The sequence below is a fragment of the Saccopteryx leptura genome, chromosome 2, assembly GCF_036850995.1.
Source record: "Saccopteryx leptura isolate mSacLep1 chromosome 2, mSacLep1_pri_phased_curated, whole genome shotgun sequence".
Taxonomy (NCBI): Eukaryota; Metazoa; Chordata; class Mammalia; order Chiroptera; family Emballonuridae; genus Saccopteryx; species Saccopteryx leptura.
Window position 1 is genome coordinate 335995766 of NC_089504.1, and position 22481 is coordinate 336018246.

Here is a 22481-nt window from a genome sequence, read left to right on the forward strand (position 1 = left end):
CCTGGCTGACTCCTCTTTCCAGTCTTGCCTGAGGCGCGGGGAAACTGAGGGAAACCTGCGGAGAGGTTTCCTAAGGCCAGGCCACAGAGACAACCTTCCTGACAGGGTGTGAGGGTGGCCCACTGGAAACAAAAGAGATGCATTTCTTGAGGTGAGGTGTCCCTCCAGAGAATGCGCGCCCCCCGTGGGCCAGGAGGGGTGTGGCCTGAGCTGCCCCCGCCCCCCGCCCGCCTTCCGCGGGTCTCGAGTCCGTAGCGGACGCGCCAGACTGACGCACGGAGGTTCCGCAGCCAATCCGGAAGCGCGGAGCAATTTTAAATGAAGACGGCGGGTGAACTAGCCGTCCCCTGTTGAGTCTGCGAGAGGTGGTCGTTCCGCGTTCTGTGTTGGAAGATGTGGCAGGTGAATAAACTGAGTCTTAGCCTGTCGCCTTCGCACCAGCCGGTGTGCGGGAGATGCTCAAGGAGAGACCTTAGTCGAGCTTGCGGGGATGGGAGGGAGCGGGGGCGTGGGAAGTGTTTCTTGGTCTTGGCGCTTCCGCGCGACTGGGCTAGGAGCCTCTTTTTGTCCTCTGAACTTCTTAGGAGGAGGGACGGGTGGAGAACCCAGGCTCCCTTACACTCTCCCTTCTTTCTCCTCAGGGAAAACCAGCTATGAGGACTCCTTTACGGGAACTTAACCTGCAGCCCGATGCCCTTGCCAGTGCTGGAAAAGGGCCCGGAAGATGCGACTCGCTGACCCCATCACGGTGCAAATTGGGGCTGCAGGTGACATTTGCTCGGCCAGCTTCCCTACTGGGCTCTTTGCCGAGGCCAGAGCTCAGAGGAGCTGAAGGCCAGAGCTGGAACGTAATTAATAACGATAATGAAGTCTTCTACCTTAATGACATCTATTTACAGCTATTGAGGCCATCGGAGAGGTGCCCTGGGTGATTAAAGGAAATCCACCAAGAACCTGGACCTCTAGTGAGCTGTTAGATTTTATCACCGCCTCCCCGGCTGAGTCTTTACAAAACTAGAGAGAAATATTAACATTTTGATTAGTAGTCTCCCTCTAACGTGGGCTTGCTTATGCAGAGGTCGGACATCTGCCAGAGTGAGGCAGTACAGGTTGGGGCAAAAGTAGATTTACAGTTGTTCTATGGAAAAATAATACAGTATAAATAATAATACAAGAGTAAACTCTTTCACGTACTTACAACTGTAAACCTACTTTTGCCCTACCTTGTATCCATCCATTCTATTCCTTTCTCTTTCTGATGAGAACTATGTAGGTTACCATATTTTCCCTCTTGCTCTGGCTTCTGGAAAGCTCAAGGTCAAATCTGATCATCAGGTATGGCTACTGTTACTCCTTGAAACAGAAAGATTGTCTTTTTTTTGTTTGTATTTTTCCAAAGTGAGAAGAGTGGGGCAGACAGACTCTGGATGCACCCAACCAGAATCCACCCATCATGCCCACCAGGGGGCGATGCTCCGCCCATCTCTGGCATTGCTCTGTTGCAACTGGAGCCATTCTAACACCTGAGGCAGAGGCCATGGAGTCATCCTCAGCGCCCAGGCTAACTTTGTTCCAGTGGAGCCTTGGCTGCAGGAAGGGAAGAGAGAGGGAGAGGAAGAGAGAGAGAAAAGAGAGGGAGAAGGGTGGAGAAGCTGATGGGTGCTCTCCTGTGTGCCCTGACCAGGAATCGAACCTGGGACTTTCACACTCTGGGCCGACTGGCCAGGGACCTGTTTCTTTTTTGATATGATTTCGTGTTTCATTAACCTGAGCAATTGACCTATTAATCATCTGTTCTTTTTCATGCAGTCTGAAATAGTTTTGGAAGGATAGGAGAAGAATATGTAAAAGCAGATGACAGCCTGAGTAACAGATGTATGATGGTAGCAGTCTTTTTTTTTTTTTTTACAGAGACAGAGAGTCAGAGTGAGGGGTAGACAGGAGGAGGGACAGACAGACAGGAACGGAGAGATGAGAAGCATCAGTCATTAGTTTTTCGTTGCGCATTGTGACACCTTAGTTGTTCATTGATTGCTTTCTCATATGTGCCTTGACCTCGGGCCTTCAGCAGACCGAGTAACCCCTTGCTTGAGCCAGCGACCTTGGGTCCAAGCTGGTGAGCTTTTGCTCAAACCAGATGAGCCTGCGCTCAAGCTGGCAACCTCGGGGTCTCGAACCTGGGTCCTCAGCATCCCAGTTCGGCACTCTATCCACTGCGCCACCGCCTAGTCAGGCGGTAGCAGTCTATTTAAAAAAAAATTTTTTTTTTAAATTTTTTTTTCTCCATTTTTCCGAAGCTGGAAATGGGGAGGCAGTCAGACACTCCCGCATGCCCCCGACCGGGATCCCCCCAGCATGCCCACCAGGGGACGATGCTTTGCCCCTCTGGGGCATCGCTCTGTTGCATCCAGAGCCATTCTAGCACCTGAGGCAGAGGCCACAGAGCCATCCTCAGTGCCCGGGCCATCTTTGCTCCAATGGAGCCTTGGCTGCGGGAGGGGAAGAGTGAGACAGAGAGGAAGGAGAGGGGGAGGGGTGGAGAAGCAGATAGGCGCTTCTCCTGTGTGCCCTGGCTGGGAATTGAACCTGGGACTCCTGCACGCCAGGCTGACGCTCTACCGCTGAGCCAATCCGCCAGGGTCTTTAAAAAAATTTTTAAATTTATTTTAGGTAGCAGGCTTTTTTTTCTTTTTTTTAGCAAGAGAGACAGAGAGAAGGACAGACAGGGACCCACAAACAGGAAGGGAGGGAGATGAGAAGCATCAACTCCTTGTTGCAGCACTTTATTTGTTCATTGATTGCTTTCTCATACATGGCCTGGGGGCTCCAGCTGAGCCATTGACTCCTTGCTCAGTCGGCAACATTGGGCTTCAAGCCATTGACCTTTGGACTCAAGCCAGTGACCATGGGGTCATATCTATGATCCCACACTCAAGCTGGTGACCTTGGGGTTTCAAACCTGGGTCCTCAGCATCCTAAGTCGCTGTTCTATCCACTGTGCCACTGCCTAGTCAGATGGTAGCAGTCTTTCTTGAAAAATACTGTCCAGTAGAACTTTTTGGGATGGAAATGTTTGATTACCTGTGCTATCCAGAATAGTAGCTACTGGTTACATGGCTATTGAGCACTTGAAAGTGACTGAGGAACTGAATTTTTAGTTGTATTTAATTTTAATTAAATAGTCACATGTGGGCAGTGGCTACCATATTAGACAGTACAGCATAGAGAGAAAAGAATTACTAAGTGGAGACTGAATTTTATAGAGGTTATAGAATTTAACCATAGCCATTTAATCACAGTAGGAATTTATGACTCTACCTCTTAACTAGAGGACTTGCTACCTCCTGATATAGTTGACTAGTAAGAGTAATTTTGCTTTTTAAAATTTTGATTTATTGTGTGGTAGATGTTCAATTGTTTGGAATATTTGAACAATATATAAATAATAGGAAATAAAATATGTTTCTGCAAGTTCAGGTAACTGTCATAACATATGTGAAAAACCTTTCTTGCATCTCTTTATGTGTGTCCGTTCACACACATCCATATAGTGTAATACTTTATTATTAAGGCAATTTTTCCCCAAATGAAATACGTTCTTTTTTATTTTCTTTTTGCTTAGCTTCACTTTTCCTCTTTAATTTGCCCTTCATTTGGAATTAATCTTTCCTATACATGCCCTGCTCTTCCCAAGTAACCAATTCATTTTAACATCCTAACATATATCCTTCCGTATTATTCTGTTTTTTAATAATATGCAAACATACAAAATTATTTTATTGATAGAGCTCAATTCTCATTACTTGTAGTAGTTATGTTCTATAAAGTCTCTGTGAACACTTAATTAGCAAATTCTTAACTGCTGCTCCTAGGGAAAGTGCAGGCTGTGTTCCTGCAAGTTTCCTGCAAACATTTTCATTAACCAACCCAAACCTTATTTTATGTGTGTTTGTTTTAAAACACCTTATTTAATACATATTGTTAGTTCATTAACCTTGAGCTCACAGCCAACAGCACTCATGCCTGAATGAAGTTTATCTAACTCACATAATGCATATCACAGCTTTCTTGCACTTAGGAACACTAGCTAGCGCTTCAGCACTATGTTTTGGGGCCATTTAATATAATTAAATAAGCCTGGCCTGTGGTAGCGGAGTGGATTGAGCACTAGTCTGGAATGCTGAGGTCGCTGGTTTGAAACCATGGGCTTGCCAGGTCAGGGCACATATGACAAGATAGGAAGGGAGAGAGAGGGTGAGAAGCATCAATTCATAGTTGCTTCACTTTAGTTGTTCATTGCTTGTTGTATGTGCCTTGACTAGGCAAGCCCAGGGTTTCAAACCAGTGACCTCAGTGTTCCGGGTTGACACTCAATCCATTGTGCCATGACAGGCCAGGCAACATACTCATATATATATATTTTTGGTTCAAATTATCATCTGTTTCTTCTATCAGCTGTGTTTTGTTGAGTTCTACCTTTTCTAACTATGTTAGGGTTTGTTCTTTCTCTGGCTACTACATCCACTTCATTACATTTATATTTTCCTTTTCTTATTCATTGAGTTCTCAGGACCAGCAACCCTGTAAGTGGTAGAAGGTAAAGTGGTCCTTGTCTCTGTGAACCAGCAGTAGGGAGGTTGTCAGTCTTTTAGGGCACCAGGAGGAAGTGTCTCTGCTCTTTATTCTCCCTGCTACAAAGGCTAGAGCCTTTCAAATCCCAAGGGTTCAATGGATTCAACCCATGGGGTCAGGGAGACTAGGTTACTGGCATGGATTGATGTTGCCCTTTTCCCCTAGGGTCCATGGATCTCTGTGGGCCAAGTGCTAACTAGTCCTCAAGTTCTCATCTGTTCCAGAAGGAAGAAAATCTTGTACCAACTCTAGATTCTAACAGAGCTTGAGCCTAGAGACCCTGCCTACTTATTGCCCCTGGAAGTGAGTTAGAGTTAGAATTGAAGAGGAATGGAGTCACTTTCAAGCTGTCATCTCTCTATGATATAGATAAATTATCTCAGCCTTGTTTATACTGTAGGTGGGTTCACTTGGAAGGACCCAAAATGGCTTCCCAGCTTTTCTTTCCCTGCTATTGAGTCTCTATAGGGAACAGCAAAGCTTAGCCAAGGTCTTACCTAAGCACAGAAAATGCGAATTTTTTCTTTTTTTTTAGTTTGGACAGTATCCTGCGTCCATATTTTATGTTGGGAACCAGAGTTGATTGCCTTAGTCAGCTACTATGTTTCTTTCGGCAGGAGGTCAGCAACAGCTCATCTCCACTGGATTTTGAAAATGCTAAGGTGACAGACTACCAATCAGAACAGTTCAGCCATCCCTCAAAGTGGCTAGAAGTTTGTCAACATGAATCAGATGAGCAGCACCTAAATATGATTACCCAAAACAATTCTACTCCCGAAACATCTGAGGAAGCAGTAGAACCACTGGACAACAATGTGGTTAAAACCATGGTCCTTGTACCGTCTCCAGCAGGGCAACAGAAAGACATTACACTTGAAGCCCAGTTACATACCATGGCAGAGACAAACAGTTTCTCTTTAGATGATGAGCCTTTGAGACCAGATCTTCTGAGAAAGAAGGTGGAACCCTGCATGGAAGACAGCTCTTCAGAAGTTGTTCCTGCTATTGAGAAACTTACACTTCAGGATCCTCCATCCCATCTCTTGGAGAATCCACCAAATACCTGTTCTGAGCAACAGCTACACTGCTCCAAGGAGAACCTGAGGAACAGTAGAACTGAGGCTGTGCCTGAGGACTTAGTGTCTTCTCAAAGTAATGCCTTCCTGCCCTCCTCCATGCTCTGTCTTCCCGCTTCAACTGCCTCAGCAGCAGATTTTCCTGTCAGTCATGTGGACCCAGGAGAGGAAAATGTAGAGCACAGAGCTATCGAGGGAAGAGAAATGAGCTTTTCCACACTCCCTGAGGAGGCTGATTTGGGAGATCAAACACTTATCTCAAATATAGAAGATATTTTGTCCACATGCCTGACCCCAAATTCAGAAGAAGTGGAATCCCAGGCAGCTCCAGGCCCCGCAGTAGAAGATGCTGGCAGGATTCTCATCTCTGATACAGGGCCTTGGATGTCACCACTAGCCTGGCTGGAGAAAGATGTAAATACCTCGGTCATGCTGGAAAATCTCCGCCAGAGGTTATCCCTTCCCTCTGTGCTTCGGGATGCTGAAACTGGCACTACCCCTTTCTCTGCTTGCTCCGTGGGGACTTGGTTTACTCCCCCAGCACCACCACAGGAAAAGAGTACAAACACATCCCAGACAGACCTGCTGGGCACCAAGCACAGTACTTCTGAGAGGGAGCATCTCCTATGGGGGTAAGTGGACCTGTATCCTTGTGCCTCCTGGGCTCCATCAACCTGGACCTGTCACTTCCATCCCTTCCTCTATCTTTCTTCTCATGTTCTCTTTCTGCTGCAGCCATCCTCCAGATCTGACTGCCTTATCACGACATGACCTGGAAGATAACCTGATGAACTCTCTTGTCATTCTGGAGGTTCTCTCCCGCCAGCTGCAGAATTGGAAGAGCCAGCTGACTACCCCTCACCCCGAAGTTCAGGACAGCAGCACACAGACTGACACGTCTCCCAATGGGGTAAGAAGGTTACTCCCAAAGTATGGAAGATCCCAGTGGGCCCTTTTCCTCAGAATTTAAGCTGATAAACTGCCAGAGGGCAAAGGAGACTCCTTCACCAAAGGTTTGTTCTTAGACTATGTAAAAGCTGTGGCCCTGGAAAATTCCTTAAAGCTGTGGGCACTCACTATACTCCTGGAGTATGGCAGGACTTTCCAAGGGAATGCAGGGAAGGAACGTGTTAAAGGAATTGGTTTCTAGATCTTTGTCTTCCAAATGTACTCTGCTAATATTATTGCTTTCCTACTTCCCCATTCTCAATTGGCCTTGCTGACTTTACCAAGGAAGACCATATTTACAACCTATCTTGAATCTTACATTGTCAAGGGATAGCAATTGAATAATAGAAAATATTTGGATACATGCTGAGAAAGTGAATGACTACATTGATCATATAACATAATTTTTGCTTGCTTTCAACAAAATTGAAGGAAAATTTAATTATGTTATTGGCTCATTAAATATTTTTGATGTGGCCTAGGCCAGTTGGCTCAGTGGTAGAGCATCGGCCCAGCATGTGGATGTCCCAGGTTCGATACCTGCTCAGGGTACACAGGAGAAGTGACTGTCTGCTTCTCCAGCCCCCCCACTCCTCTTCTCTCTCTCTCTCTCTCACTCTCTCTTCCTCTCATGCAGCTATGGCTCAATTAGTTCGAGAGCATCAGCCCCTGGCACTGAGAATGGCTCTGCAGAGCCTCTGCCTCAGGCACTAAAAATAGCTTGGTTGAGAACATGGCCCTTAATGAGGGTTGCTAGATGGACCCCAGTCAGGGTGCATGTAAGAGTCTGTCTCTCTGTCTCCCCTTCTCTCACTTGGGAAAGAAGAAAAAAAAATTATTTTTTAAATAAGAGTTCACTATGAGATTTTTGACATATACCGTATCTCTAAAGGAGGTCCTGGAATTGGGTGACATGCTCCTTTTACCTTCTTTAATTCCTACTTATTCCCATTATTTATGTGAAGATTTCTCAGTGCTTACATCTAGAAGGATGGAAAATAGGCATAGAATTGTTGAACCGTGTCTTATTGTAGGAATTTTATCCAGATAATGAACTAATAAGGGAAGGGAGGCTCCATCCATTTCATGAATAGATGATTATCAGTAAAAGTTTATTAGTTTTTTTTGTGATTTTATTAAAATTATAGTATTTCAGCCTGACTGGTGGGGGCCCAGTGGATATTGTTGACCTGCGACGCTGAGGTTTGAAACCCTGCAGTTGCCAGCTTGAGCACAGGCTCATATGGCTTGAGTACAGGCTCGCCACTTTGAGCATGGGCCGTTGGCTTGAGTGTGGGATCATCAACATGATCTCTTGGTTGCTGGCTTGAAGCCCAAGGTTGCTGGCTTGAACCCAAGGTCGCTGGCTTAAGCGAGGGGTCACTGGCTCAGTTTGAGTCCCCTGGTCAAGGCACTTATGAGAAGTAATCAATGAACAACTAAAGTGACAAAACTATAAGTTTTCTTTCTTTCTTTTTTATTAAGTGACAGGTGGAGAGGTAGAGAGACAAGATTCCCGCAGGTATTCCAACCAGGATCCACCCAGCAAGCCCCGGACCTGGTGATGCTCTGCCCATCTGGGGCCGCTGCTCCATTGCTCAGCAACTGAGCTATTTTAGCGCCTGAGGCAATGCCATGGAGCCATCCTCAGCACCAGGGGCCAACTTTTGCTCGAACCAGGAGCAGAACAGAGAGAAAGAGAGAAGGGGGAGAGGGAGAGTGGAGAAGCAGATATTGTTCCTCCTGTGTGCCCTGACTGGGAATTGAACCTGGGACATCCACACACCGGGCCAATGTTCTGCTGAGCCAACCGGCCAGGGCCACAAAACTATAAATTGATGCTTATCTCTCTTCCTTTCTGCTTCTCTCTATCTCGCTAATATGTGTGTGTGTGTATAAATATATGTAATATTACAATGGTTAGTATACAACTGTTGAAAATATTTCTCCATCCAAAAGAAATTTTCACTTAAAGGTCAGCCCAGCCTGGGCTTTGTGCCAGTGCTCTAACCAAACGAGCTATGTGACAACACAGGCTGAGGAAGGAGGGGAATGGTGTCTGTGGAAGGAGTTGAGACCCTCAGTATTATGGCTGGTGAGGTTAATAGATGGCTGCTGCTACCCAGAGATGGTCTCCAAATGCCCAAAGACCTCCTTTGGGTTGAAAATATTCTCAAATAATGATTTTATCTTTTGCCAAAATCCTGGAAACTGTAGGCTTATCATTCCTTTAGCTGTTCAGTTTTTCTCCTATATTTTCTTAGTTTTGTATCCTTTCCTCTTGTCCTTGACCTCGTTTCCTAGCCCTGAGTCGGCCTTGTACTTCTTCCCCTGAGGCTCCCCAAATCCTTCTAGAGGCTGTTAGTAAAGCAGAACCAAAGAGGGAAAGGACAGCACCTTCGGCTATTTCCCATCACAGTGCCAAGTCCTTGCCGCTTGGCTTCCTCCTTCACACTGATCTCATCACCTGCCTGACTGCCCAGCTCTGCACAGTGTGTGCGCCTTGTCCAGGGCTCATGGGCTACTCCGTGCCTTACTGCACGACACAGGAGGGAATGATGACTGCTTTGCTAGAAGGGAGTGATGAACTCTGAGGGATCTGCCCCCTTAAATCCAGACTGCTGAAACATCGTGACTCAGCACTGCTGTTCCAGCAGTCAGTGTTTCCCCAGATGATGGCTGCCTTTCAGCAGTAATGCAGGCTCCCCATTTTTCTTTTAGAACTTTAGTCTTTCCATAGCTCTGCTGCCTTTGCGATCATATGTATCTACTTTACATAGCACACTAAGATTTTTGTCTGCTTCAAGATAATGAACAGTTGAGAATAAGGTAATAAAAATGACTAATAAATACTTGAACTTATCCTTACTGGTGATCAGAGAAATGAAAATTAAAACAGTGATGCTATTTTCTTCTGACAAAATAACAAAGACTAAAATAGATAATGCTGGTAAGCATTGTCTTACTATCAGTAGGGTATAAATAAGTTCAAACTTTTTTGAAAAACATTTAAGTAAGACCCTTAAAGCAGTTCAAACTTTTGACCCAGTAACTTCACTTCTAGGGATATATCCTAAGGGAAAAAAATTCTGCATAAAGATGGTAACTTTTTAAAAAATGATGGAAAAATATAATAAAAAATAATGATACATCTATAGGATTAGATATTCTGCAGTCATTTAAATGTATGTTTATAAAATTAATTAAATAAAAGTATGTTTATGAAGAGTTTTTAATAACATGGGAAAATAAGTTTAACATAAGTTCAAGGTTTTTTTTAGATTTTATTCATTTTAGAGAGGAGACAGAGAGAGAGAGAGAGAGAGACAGAGAGAGAAGGGAGGGAGGAGCAGAAAGCATCAACTCCCATATATGCCTTGACCAAGAAAACCCAGGGTTTCGAACCGACAAACTCAGTGTTCCAGGTCGATGCTTTTACCCATTGTGCCACCACAGGTCAGGCAAGTTCAAGGTTTTTATAGAAAGGAAATCAGAGTTCAGACAACCTCTGATAGGTGAGGTAATACATCATTAGAAGTTAAAAAATGGGTGGTACTGCCTGACCAGGCAGTGGTGCAGTGGATAGAGCATCAGATTGGGATGCGGAGGACCCAGGTTTGAGACCCCCGAGGTCGCCAGCTTGAGCGTGAGCTCATCTGGTTTGAGCAAAGCTCACCAGCTTCGACCCAAGATCACTGGCTTGAGCAAAGGGTTACTCGGTCTGCTGAAGGCCCACTATCAAGGCACATATGAGAAATCAATGAATGAACAACTAAGGTGTCGCAACAAAAAACTGATGATTGATGCTTCTCATCTCTCTCCGTTCTTGTCTGTCTGTCCCTATCCCTTTCTCTGACTCTTTCTCTCTGTGGAAAAAAAAAAAAAAAAAAAAAGGGTGGTACTGCCTGACCAGGCGGTGGCGCAGTAGATAGATCATTGGACTGGGATGTGGAGGACCTAGGCTCGAAACCCCGAGGTTGCCAGCTTGAGCATGGGCTCATCTGCACAGCTTACCAGCTTGAGCCCAAGGTCACTGGCTTGAGTAAAGGGTAACTTGGTCTGCTGTAGCTGCCCCCCACCTCCCCCGTCAAGGTATATATGAGAAAGCAATCAATGAACAACTAAGGTGCCGCAAGGAAGAATTGATGCTTCTCATCTCTCTCCCTTCCTGTCTATCCCTGTCTACCCCTCTCTCTGTCTCTGTCACACACACACACACACACACACACACACAAAATGGGTGGTACTCCTCTTTGGTAGGTCCCCTAAAGTAGATACCCCTGTTTCAGGCTATACCAGTGAGAGTGAACATAAATTCAGGGCTAAAACCATTAGTATAATAAAATTAAGTAATAAAAATAGGATCACAAATTTATATGTGTGTGTGTGTATATATATATGTAAAATCTCAATTGTGGTTTTTCTTCAGCATTACTGTCTTTCATCAAATATGACACTGTTACTAAGATGCATCCCAGTTTTAGTGGTGTTAAAACGTAAAAGGGTAATCATTTCAGATTTACTGAATATAGCCCTGGCTGGTTGGCTCAGTGGTAGAGTGTTGGCCCAGTCTCAGGTTTGATTCCCTGTCAGAAGTGACCATTTGCTTTTCCATCCCTCCCCTCCTCCTTTTCTCTCTCTCTCAACGCCCCCCTCCTCCCGTAACCATGGCTCAGTTGGCTCCAGTGCATCACCCCATGCACTGAGGATGGCTCTGTGAAGCCTCCGCTTCAGATGCTAAAAAGAAGTAGCTCGGTTGAAAACATGGCAGAGCATCAGCCCCAGACGGGGGTTGCCTGGTGGATCTTGGTTGGGCACATGTGGGAGTCTGTCTCTATCTCCCTTCTTCTCAACTTGGAAAAAGAAAAAAAAAAGAATTTACTGAACATGGTCATTTCTAAAGCTCCTGCACCCCACCCCAGCACCTGAGGGAAGTAATACACTCATCAGTTACAGCAAAACCCTACAGCAAAATCTCTGGTGTGGAGGTATACTGAAATCCCTTGAAATACGTGTTATGCTGTTGGTTAAAATTCACTGTTCTAGGCCCTGGCCGGTTGGCTCAGTGGTAGAGCGTCGGCCTGGTGTGCAAGGGGTCCCGGGTTGGATTCCCGGCCAGGGCACACAGGAGAGGCGCCCATCTGCTTCTCCACCCCTCCCCCTCTCCTTCCTCTCTGTCTCTCTCTTCCCCTCCTACAGCGAGGCTCCATTGGAGCAAAGATGGCCCGGGTGCTGGGGATGGCTCCTTGGCCTCTGCCCCAGGTGCTAGAGTGGCTCTGGTCATGATAGAGTGATGCCCCGGAGGGGCAGAGCATCGCCCCCTGGTGGGCAGAGCGTCGCCCCTGGTGGGCGTGCCGGGTGGATCCCGGTCGTGGATCCCGGTCGTGGATCCCGGTCGTGGATCCCGGTCGGGCGCATGTGGGAGTCTGTCATGTCTCTCCCCATTTCCAGCTTCAGAAAAATAAAAAAAAAAAAAAAAAAAAAAAAAGGAAAAAAAATCACTGTTCTACTTGGTGAAATTAATAATTTTTTTTTTCCATTTTATGTCTATTCCCAAAGTTTTTTGGTTTTTTTTTTTGTATTTTTCTGAAGTTGGAAACGGGGAGGCAGTCAGACAGACTCCTGCATGCGCCCGACTGGGATCCACCCGGCATGCCCACCAGGGGGTGATGCTCTGCCCATCTGGGGCGTTGCTCTGTTGCAACCAGAGCCATTCTAGTGCCTGAGGCAGAGGCCACAGAGCCATCCTCATCGTCCGGGCCAACTTTGCTCCAATGGATCCTTGGCTGTGGGAGAGGAAGAGAGAGACAGAGAGGAAGGAGGGGTGGAAAAGCAGATGGGTGCTTTTCCTGTGTGCTGTGGCCAGGAATCGAACCCAGGACTCCTGCACGCCAGGCCGACACTCTACCACTGAGCCAACTGGCCAGGGCTGTATTCCCAAAGTTTTATAATAAACACTGTCCTTATAATTAGAAAAAAAAGTTATTTAAAAAAAAAAAAGAAAATTTTACCTGTCTGGATGTTTTTTCTGATTTGGCTTCATCTTGCTGTGAATCTTCCTCCTGCTTTTAATAGGAAAGTCGCCTGTAACTCAGTGGGTGGGGAAATGAGGCACTGGTGGTGCATGCTGCCTTTGCAAAAGGAACAACTCTGTTTCTCTGCCCAGATAAGTAAGAAACCTCAGTATCTTCAAGACAGCCAAGAGATTGGACAGACTCTGCAGCAGACCAGGCATGTCATGGTAAGTGTTGATTGACCGTATACCACCACTGGGTCTCCTGTGGAAATCAAGAATGATGAACCTTGAGTGGTTAGTCGGTGGTACTCAGTCATAGTAGTGAAGGGAGGGAGGTCTCCAAACTTTTGTTAGGAACATCTTCTTATTGGAGCTTCAAATTGGGGTCAGTGGCTGTCCTTACCAGTGTTCCTGCTTAGTGACATTATTTGATCTAGCCTAATCATCTTTCCCTCTATAGCAGTCATGGGTGCTGGTCTCTAAAGAGCTGATATCCTTGCTTCACCTGTCTCTGTTGCACTTAGAGGAAGATAAAACGTCTGTAAGTCAGGAGGTAAGCAGCATGAAGATGAAAGCAGAGGCCTGTGGTGGGACTGGAAGCCGAAAGAAGGAACCAGACACGCATCTGATTCTTATCTTGTAGTCTCGGCGCACAGAAACCTTGGTGTCCTGCTGTTTTGATGTGTTGAAGAAATTGAGGGCAAGGCTCCAGAGCCTCAAAACAGAAAGCGAGGAGGCAAAGTACAGAGAGGAAATGGCCCTTAGAGGCAAAGATGCGGTAAAGTGTCAGGCTTTTATTCCTGGATTTGGGAGGTTTCTCTCTTAGGATTCCTGCAGGAACAGAAATTCACTTGAGACAGATGGGTAGCCTCAGAACTGCCTGCTCTTCGGGAAGAATGGATTAAACTACTGATGTGGCATGTAATTTTTTGTATCATTTCTGTTCTCTGTCCCTGTCCTCGAAACCTCTTCCCTAAACAGGCAGAGACAGTGCTAGAGGCTTTCTGTGCCCACGCCAGTCAGCGCATCAGCCAGCTGGAACAGGACCTGGCATCCATGGGGGAATTCAGAGGACTCTTGAAGGAGTCCCAGACCCAACTGGTAATTTGAAGTGATTTTTCTTTATTGAGGTCCACATTGATAAACGGGAGGATGGTCCTACACCCCCTCTTTATTGTATCCAGGAGAAGGGGTGCCCCTCCATAGGCACTTCTTCTTGTGTAGGTCGGTCTTCACACTGAGCAAGAAGAGTTGGCTCAACAGATGGTGAGTCTTACTTCAATCTTGCAACAGGACTGGCTATCCATGCAACTGGATGTGAGTATTTGGGGCCATCATACCACTTCTTTACTCACAGCTAGCTTTGTTAGGAACCTTGCCTCAAGAGTGCTTGACTGACCTCCTTGCTTCCCCTGGTAGTATAGAACATGGACAGCTTTGCTGAGCCAGTCTCGACAACTCACAGAGAAACTCACAGCCAAGAGCCGGCAGGCCCTACAGGAACGTGATGCTGCAGTTGAGGAAAAGCAGCAGGTATAAACCAGGAGTGGGGACTGCTTAGGCCTGGTTTCCTCCTTCTCTACAGAAGGCCATTCTAATGAGTGGTATTACTGGCCTCTTACCCCAGACCGTTTTTTTACCCTGTGGGTTTGAAGACCATCCATGTCCCTTCTCTGTAAGATGGCCTTGGGCCCAGTTGTTTCCTTTGTCTTTCAGCATCTTTTCTTCTGTTTCTCCTTTTCCCTGAGGATCAGCTTTATTTGCTGCAGTGCTGCTGCCCTGGAGCAAGGTGGTTTGCTCTTCTATCCAGAAAGAGAAGCTAGACTAAGTCCTGGGACTCTTGATTCAGAAGGAACTGTGGGAGGAAAACTGTCTTTTCCTTTTAGGTTTCTAGGGAACTGGAACAAGTCTCTACCCAGTTAGAGAACTGTAAAGGCCAAGTAGAACAGCTGGAGTTGGAAAACATTCACCTCGCAACAGGTGTGTGTGCATGCATGCAAGCAGTTTGCCCTGCTAAGGCTGGCGGTGTGGCGGTAGAGCAGGAAAGTGCTCCGCTTGTTTGGAGCAGAAATGTGGGGAGATTCTGGCCTGGTGACCACATGGTGTCATTAGAATACTTTGGGTTTAGATCTTCGGGCTCAGCTGCAGATTCTTGCAAGCACGCAGAGTCAACTAAAAGAGCTACAGAGTCAGCATGCCCACTGTACCCAGGACCTGGCCATGAAGGATGAGTTGCTCCGCCAGCTTACCCAGAACAATGAGGAGCAGGCTACTCAGTGAGTTCCTATCAGGTTATTGTGGCAGTAGGTGCCCAGGATATAGGACTAGTGGGATCTAACATTAGGTCTTTGGCAGATGGCAAAAGGACGAGATGGCACTAAAACACATGCAAGCAGAGCTGCAGCAACAACATGCTGTCCTGGCCAAGGAGGTGCAGGACCTGAAGGAGACTTTGGAGGTAAGGAAATGGCTTGGGGCAAGGAGCTGGCAGGAGTGTGATTCTTACCTGGTGGTACTGAGGTGAGGTTAGAGACTGGGCTAGAAAAAGCCTCTGTTCCCAGGGCTCTAACACTTCCCACTCAGATTCATTTCTCCCCTTCCCCTCACTCCTTTCCTTCCTCTTCCTGTCTCCCCAGTTTGCAGACCAAGAGAATCAGGTAGCTCACTTGGAGCTAGGCCAGGTTGAGTGTCAGTTGAAAACCACATTGGAGGTGCTCCGGGAGCGCAGCCTGCAGTGTGAGGACCTGAAGGACACTGTAGAGAACCTGAAGTAAGAGCTTATCTTTCCTAGGAACCCTTCTAGAAGTCAGTCTCCAAGGATGGAATGTGACAGGGTCCAAGAGCCTTTTGTTTTTCTCTTCGATTTGGGAGAGGTGTTCAAAGAAGGTCACATGGTCTCTCTGTTCCTGTTTTCAGGACTAAACTGGCTAGCACCATAGTAGAGAACCAGGAGAAAGACCTGGAGAAGACACACCAGTATTCCCAAGAGCTAAGGGTGCTGACTGAGCAACTGCAGAGCCTGACCCACTTCTTACAGACAAAACTAAAGGAGAAGGTAGGATCTGGGGTTCCTGCTCTTCCCTTCCTAGGAGAGTTAGGATGTCTTCTTAAAGCTGGTGACCCTTGGGCAGAGTCTTAAGGCTTAGACGTTTGTCAGGGGTGAGTATATAGGAAGGCCCGCCAGGCAGGGGGAACAGTATATGAAAGTCATAGAGGCACTATACATACTTTTTTTGTAGTGTCTTGTAACAAGATCTGGGTGAGTGAGGTGCTGAGACTATAGGTGAACAAGTCAAGGCCCTACTCATAGAATGTGGCAAGTTTGGAGACTGGAAAGTAGCATTTATAATTGGAGTGTAGTTTTGAGGGTGAGGATGACAAGGAGACTAGGAGAAACAGGGAGGAGGCCAGATTTTGAAAGCTTGGACTAATGGCAATTATAGATGCTGTAGAGAGGAGGGGGTGGTTTGGATGAATCTAAAACACATTTAGGAAGTAGAAGTAATAGAACCTTGTGGCCAATTTGTTGTAGGAATAAGGTAGAAGAGTGAATGATGATCTCTAGATTGCTGGAATAATGGTGATACTCTCTAGAACTGGGGTTCACAAACTTTTCCTGTTAAGTGAAATGTAATATTTTCAGCTTTGTGAGCCATGTGATACCTGTCTTAACTACTCAGTTTTGCTTTTGTAGCTCAAGAGCAGCCATAGACAGTATGTGAATGAATGGGCGTGGCTGTGGTCCAATAAAACTTTATTTTTATTTTTAATTTTTATTTATTTTTACAGAGACAGAGAGAGAGTCAGAGTGAGGGATAGACAGGGACAGACAGACAGTAATGGAGAGATGAGAAGCATCAATCATTAGTTTTTCGTTGTGTGTTGCAACACCTTAGTTGTTCATTGATTGCCCCTTATATGTGCCTTGACCGCGGGCCTTCAGCAGACCGAGTAACCCCTTGCTAGAGCCAGCGACCTTGGGTTCAAGCTGGTGGGCTTTTGCTCAAGCCAGATCAGCCCGTGCTCAAGTTGGCGACCTCGGGGTCTCAAACCTGGGTCCTCTGCATCCCAGTCCAACGCTCTATCCATTGCGCCACCGCCTGGTCAGGCAATAATAAAACTTTATTTACAAAAACAAGTGGCAGGCCAGATTTGAGCTGCAGACAATAATTTGCTGCCCCCTGCTCTAGGATCATAAGGAACAGATTTTTGGTGGGGTGGTTCAGGGAAAATGGTGAGCTCAGCTTTATACATATTAAATTTCAGGTGAACTATGGCACATTCTGATAGATTTTTCACGGGCAGTTGAGCCTGTAGGTCTGGAGAGTGGGTAAAAACCCAGTTGAGAGAGACAGATTGAAGGGTCATCCATGTAGATAGAAGTGGTTGTTTTTGTAGAGCTCCTGGGGTGAGGTCATCTGGGGAATGGATTAGAGCAGGGGTCCCCAAACTTTTTACACAGGGAGCCAGTTCACTGTCCCTCAGACCATTGGAGGGCCGCCACATACAGTGCTCCTCTCACTGACCACCAATGAAAGAGGTACCCCTTCTGGAAGTGTGGTGGGGGCCAGATAAATGGCCTCAGGGGGCCGTAGTTTGGGGACGCCTGGATTAGAGTATAAAGAGGGCCAAGGCTTAACCAGAAGGAGCCCGACAGTTAAGGATCTGTGGATAGAGAGAAGAAATAACCATAAAGGTATGTGGCCTACCCATGAAGTAGAGAGAGTCATGTCCCAGAAGCTAGGAAAAGAAAGTTTTTCAAGAACATGCTCATCTAATATCAAATACATCAGGTGAAATAAGATCTGAGAGGTGTCCATTGCATTTGAACGTAAGGATGGCATTGAACCAAGTAACGAGAATTTTGGTGGATTAGTATTGCAGAAGCCTGAATGTAGTGGGTTGGGGAATCAATAGATGGTGAGAATTTTAGGCAAGAAACGTAGGTTTTTCTTTCCTTTGTTCTTTGAATTGAAGGGAAAGAGGAAATGCAGTAGCTAAAAGGGGATTTGATGTAAACGGAAGGTTTTTAAAAATATATATATTGTTGCTTTAGTGAGAGAATTAAGTTCAAGGAAAGGAGATAAGGGAGAAGTCGATGAAAGAGAAGAGGTAATAGAACAGCATTCCAGCTAGAGGAGGTAGCTAGTGAACCTGGGAGTTCAGAGAAATCACTAACTGAAAAAGCAGATGATGTTTTGTTCTCATTTGCCCTTAGGCTGAGCCGGAGACCCTGCTGAAAAGCACATCCTGTGCTTCTTCCCAGGAACACCCTCTGCCCACAGACAGCACCTTCTTGGGAAGCATCTTGACAGCAATGGCAGACAAAGGTTAAAGGCCCTGTAATTTAGGGGTGGGAAAATTGTGACTCTGCTGATATCTTTAGCTGTTAAAAATGCCCACCAACTATCTGTCTCTCCCTGGCTTCCATTAGGGCAGATCCATGACTGAGTCACCAGAGGGGCCCTCTGTCATGGTTGGTTTTTGTTTTAGAACCAGAATCAGCTCCTGTGTCCTTGCTTGGAAGTGACAAGAGTGCTTTCACCCCAGTTGCATCAGTGGTTTCCCTTCAGCCTACAGGTTAGGATGGGCTCCAGGGATCTTGCCTCATTTCTAGATCAGCTAGTGATGATAAAGACTAAAGCTGTGAAAAGTGCTTCGCTCTAAAAACCTCAATTCTACTTGGGCTCATTTTATTTCTGTCTTTTGGGACCAGTAATGTTCCAGACACTCAAATACTATGGGTGGGAAACATGGATAAGAGTTGTGGAAATAATGGCTACACAGTCCTTCCTTCCAGATCTAAAGGGCTCTACCTCTATCTAGAACTTTCTCTTTCAGAGACTCCAGACATGGAGAAGAGCTTGGAAGAAATGAGTGCCATGACTCTGGAGCTTCAGAGTCTGTGTTCTCTGCTGCAAGAGTCTAAAGAAGAAGCTGTCAGGTCTCTGCAGCATAAAATGTGAGTGGAGTGCAGTCTTGGTGAGAGAGGTCAGCCCCCTATGTCAAGGGCCCAGCTAGCCCCTAAGAGTACAGGGATAAAGCTGAATTCTCTCTTTCCTAGTTGTGATCTGCAGGCTAAGCTGCAGGCCCAGGAAGAACAGCATCAGGAAGCCCAGGAGGCAAAGGAAGCGGACATAGAGAAGCTGAACCAGGCCTTGTGCTTGCGCTACAAGGTGAAGGAGGGGCCTAGAAGTGGAGCGATGAAGAACTGGAGCAGCAGTACTGGCCCACTGGGAACCACTGTCACTCCAGGAATCTGGGTGGTGGGGATTTTCCAACCACTGCCCTAGTTTTTCCCTTCCTGGGGTCAGACATTTTACATGTTTGGGAATCAGCTATGGGCTGACCCATGTCCCAGCCCAACCTAGAAGTTGGGAACTCTAGCAGAGCTTTCTCAACACTGAGATGTGCCTTGCCTGACTTAGTCTTAGAGGAAGAAGAATGTTATCAATTGGTAGCAGCAACCTGGGCTGAGCATGGGTCAGGCTCCTGGCAAGGGCTACAAAGAAGGCAGCTCACTCAGTGCCTTCTTACTTCCCTTTCCCTCACAGAATGAAAAGGAGCTCCAAGAAGTGATACAGCAGCAGAACGAGAAGATTCTAGACCAGATAGACAAGAGTGGTGAGCTCATAGTACGTTCATCATGATGCCCAGCCCTTTGCCTTCTGTGTCACTGGTATCCAGGATCCCAAAAGTAGGGATTGGATACCCTGATCTACCTTGTTCACAGCATTGGATAAGAATGATGGAGGCCCTGGCCATTTGGCTTAGCGGTAGAGCATCAGACCGGCGTGTGGAAGTCCCGGGTTTGATTCCCAGTCAGGGCACATAGGAGAAGCGCCCATCTGCTTCTCCACTCTTCCCCCTCCCCTTCCTCTCTACCTCTCTTTTCCCCTCCTGCAGCCAAGGCTCCATTGGAGCAAAGTTGGCCTGGGCGCTGAGGACGGCTCCATGGCCTCTGCCTCAGGTGCTAGAATGGCTCTGGCCGCAACGGAGCAATGCCCCAGATGGGCAGAACATCGCCCCCTGGTGGGCATGTTGGGTGGATCCTGGTTGGGAGCATATGGGAGTCTGTCTGACTGCCTCCCCACTTCTAACTTCAGAAAAATACAAAAAAAAAAAATCCAGAAGAATGATGGAGACTGCCTGACCAGGTGGTGGCGCAGTGGGTAGAGCATCCACCTGGGATGCTGAGGACCCAGGTTTGAAACCCTGAGGTCACCAGCTTGAGCGTGGGCTCACCAACTTGAATGCAGGGTCACTGGCTTGAGCAAGGGGTCATTGGCTCAGCTGGAACCCCCTGGTCAAGGCACATATGAGAAAGCAATGAACAACTAAGGTGCAGCAACTATGAGTTGATGCTTCTCATCTCTCTCCCTTCCTGTCTGTGCCTCTCCCTTTCCCTCTTCCTTTCCCTCCTTCCTTCTCTGTCTCTCTCTCTCTCTAAGGAAAAAAAAAGATGGAGATTAAAAAAATAAGGCAATGATAGAGAGGACCTTTAAGGACTCTTGGATACCTCTCCATTCTCATCCCCAGAGCCTCAGAGAGGAAGTGGCTCAGCTTACCCGCTCACTTCGGCGTGCAGAAACAGAGACTAAGGTGCTCCAAGAAACCCTAGCAGGCCAGCTGGACCCTAACTGTCAGCCCATGGCCACTAACTGGATCCAGGAGAAAGTGCTGCTCTCCCAGGAGGTGACTCAGAGTTAACAGAGGAGCTGGGCAGCTGGTGGGAACTCTAGGCTGTGCCCCTACTGATCTGGACATATCTATAGGTGGACAAACTGAGGGTGATGTTCCTGGAGATGAAAAATGAGAAGGCAAGACTCATGGTCAAGTTCCAGAGCCATGTAAGAATTCCCATGTCATTGGGGGGGCTGTTTCTCACTGCCACTAGCAAGTACTCTGCCATATTTTCCTTGTCCACCAGTGATGCTGTTCTTTTTTTTTTCTTCCTAATTGCTCTGGAGCAGGGGTCTCAAACTCAACTCAGCATGTGGGCCGCAGAGCAAGATCACAGCCGTTTGGCGGGCCGCACTAGGTCTACAAAAGGCAACTGTTATGCAACACTTTTCTCACTGCAGTTGAAAACAAAAAAAAATCAGTACAACAAGCACAATCGTACATGCAGTTTACTCAGTGTCACAAAACGACCAGAAACTGTAGTTCGCATCACAGCTGCTGTTAACTAAGCTAATATCTAGCTAGGATGCTAGAGAAATGAAAAATACAAGTAGGCCCCTAGGCTTACTTAATTTTATCCAAAATATTTTGAACTTCGTGGATTAGTCTGCGGGCCACACAAAATTGTTCGGCGGGCCGCGAGTTTGAGACCCCTGCTCTGGAGGGACCTTGATGACAGTATTCTCGGCTCTAGAAAACCCATGTAACAAATTGCAGCTTATTCTACTTATGCATTGTTTACTGGTAATTGGCTGTATTTTGTGATAAGAGAAAGAGGGGAAGAAGAAAGAAAAGTGCTCAGATGTTTAGCAAAAGAATTTAAAGGGAGTGATTTTTTTAAAATTGAATTTTATTGGGGTGACACTGAAATTTTCCTGTGTGTATCACTCATAAATTTACTTTTTAAGGGGTTTAATAATTGTCAGAATTATTTGTGTCTAGTATAACTGCACATCTCAAAGTAGGCACAGTAAGTGGGACATTTGTAGTGTATATTGATGGGTATAGGGCAGACTTCTGTCCTGGACTTAATTATTAATGTCCGTCATTCAGACGGCTGAAAATAGTCCAAAAAAAAAAAATAATTCAGGAATGTTTATGTAACATTTAACTGAGGGAAATAGTTCCCAAGAAAAAACCTTGATGATGCTTTTTATCAGTCATGCTGATGCTGTTCTTTTATGCGTAAGACTTATGCAACTTATTTGCTTTCTAGAGAAACATCTTGGAGGAAAACCTTCGACGTGCTGACAAGGAGTTAAAGAAACTAGATGACATTGTTCAGCATATTTATGAGGTAAAGGAGGGAGGGAGTTGAATTAAGGCACTTGGTTTAGGCCTGGCCCCAGGAAGAACTAATGAGTCTAGATGTGGTTCCAAGACTGTGCGGAGAACTGGGTCTGACTTACGGTTGCAGGCTTCTCTGCGGCTTCCGTTTCTCCCCTTTAACTTAGTGGGTGCTTCCTGGGGCCGGGCCTCTGAGCTGCCTTTTCTGCCTCTTTCCAGACGCTGCTGTCCATCCCAGAGGTCGTGAGGGGTTGCAAGGAGCTACAGGGATTGCTGGAATTTCTGAGCTAAGAAACTGAAAGCTGGAGTCTGTTTCACCCCTCTACCTGCAATACTCCCTTACCCCAATACTAGGACCAATTGGCTTAGAGCCAGCTAGTTTTAATGCTATTTAAATAAAGTATATTTAATGTATTTCTTCAAGCTCACTGAATCTTGTTTCTTGAATTAGAAGGGGTGGATAAGGTCAGGGGAGAAGCAACTTGGCCCCCTGTCTGGGTGCCCTTCTGTCTGGGCACCCTGCACTCACCCCTCCCACTGCATCCTGGGCTAAAGTTGGGTGCCCCTCCTCCCCCTCTTGCTTCCCCTAATATGCTGGGCACTGGACTTCTTGTTCCCTGGCTCACAGCCTGGGGGGTAGGGTGAGGGAGAGACAAGGCTTCATTCACTTTCTTTCTTTATCCCCCTCCAGAATAGGCCCTGGTCAATAAGGGGGTGAGGACAGAGAAACTCAGTTTCCCACTCCCTGCCCCGCTTCCCACATTTCGTCGGTGCCTTTGTCTGGCCTACCCCACCTGTTGTAATTGTTTAGGTGACTCTCCTTCACTAGACCAGGTGTA

The 22481-nt window shown here is 46.5% G+C and overlaps 1 protein-coding gene across 1 annotated transcript; it reads left to right on the forward strand.

Moving 5' to 3' along the window:
• Nucleotides 1-308: 308 nt before the first annotated feature.
• On the forward strand, nt 309-22022 carry SPAG5 (sperm associated antigen 5). Its single transcript, XM_066363698.1, has 24 exons — nt 309-402; nt 642-767; nt 5250-6340; nt 6444-6618; nt 12823-12897; nt 13133-13225; nt 13316-13450; nt 13654-13773; nt 13897-13989; nt 14092-14205; nt 14559-14652; nt 14801-14948; nt 15028-15130; nt 15309-15442; nt 15589-15727; nt 17891-18002; nt 18166-18252; nt 18514-18634; nt 18737-18848; nt 19227-19307; nt 20212-20367; nt 20448-20522; nt 21572-21652; nt 21862-22022. Exons 1-24 carry the CDS (start codon nt 394-396, stop codon nt 21931-21933), a joined length of 3546 nt encoding a protein of 1181 aa, XP_066219795.1. The 5' UTR covers nt 309-393; the 3' UTR covers nt 21934-22022.
• The last annotated feature ends 459 nt before the right edge of the window (nt 22023-22481 follow it).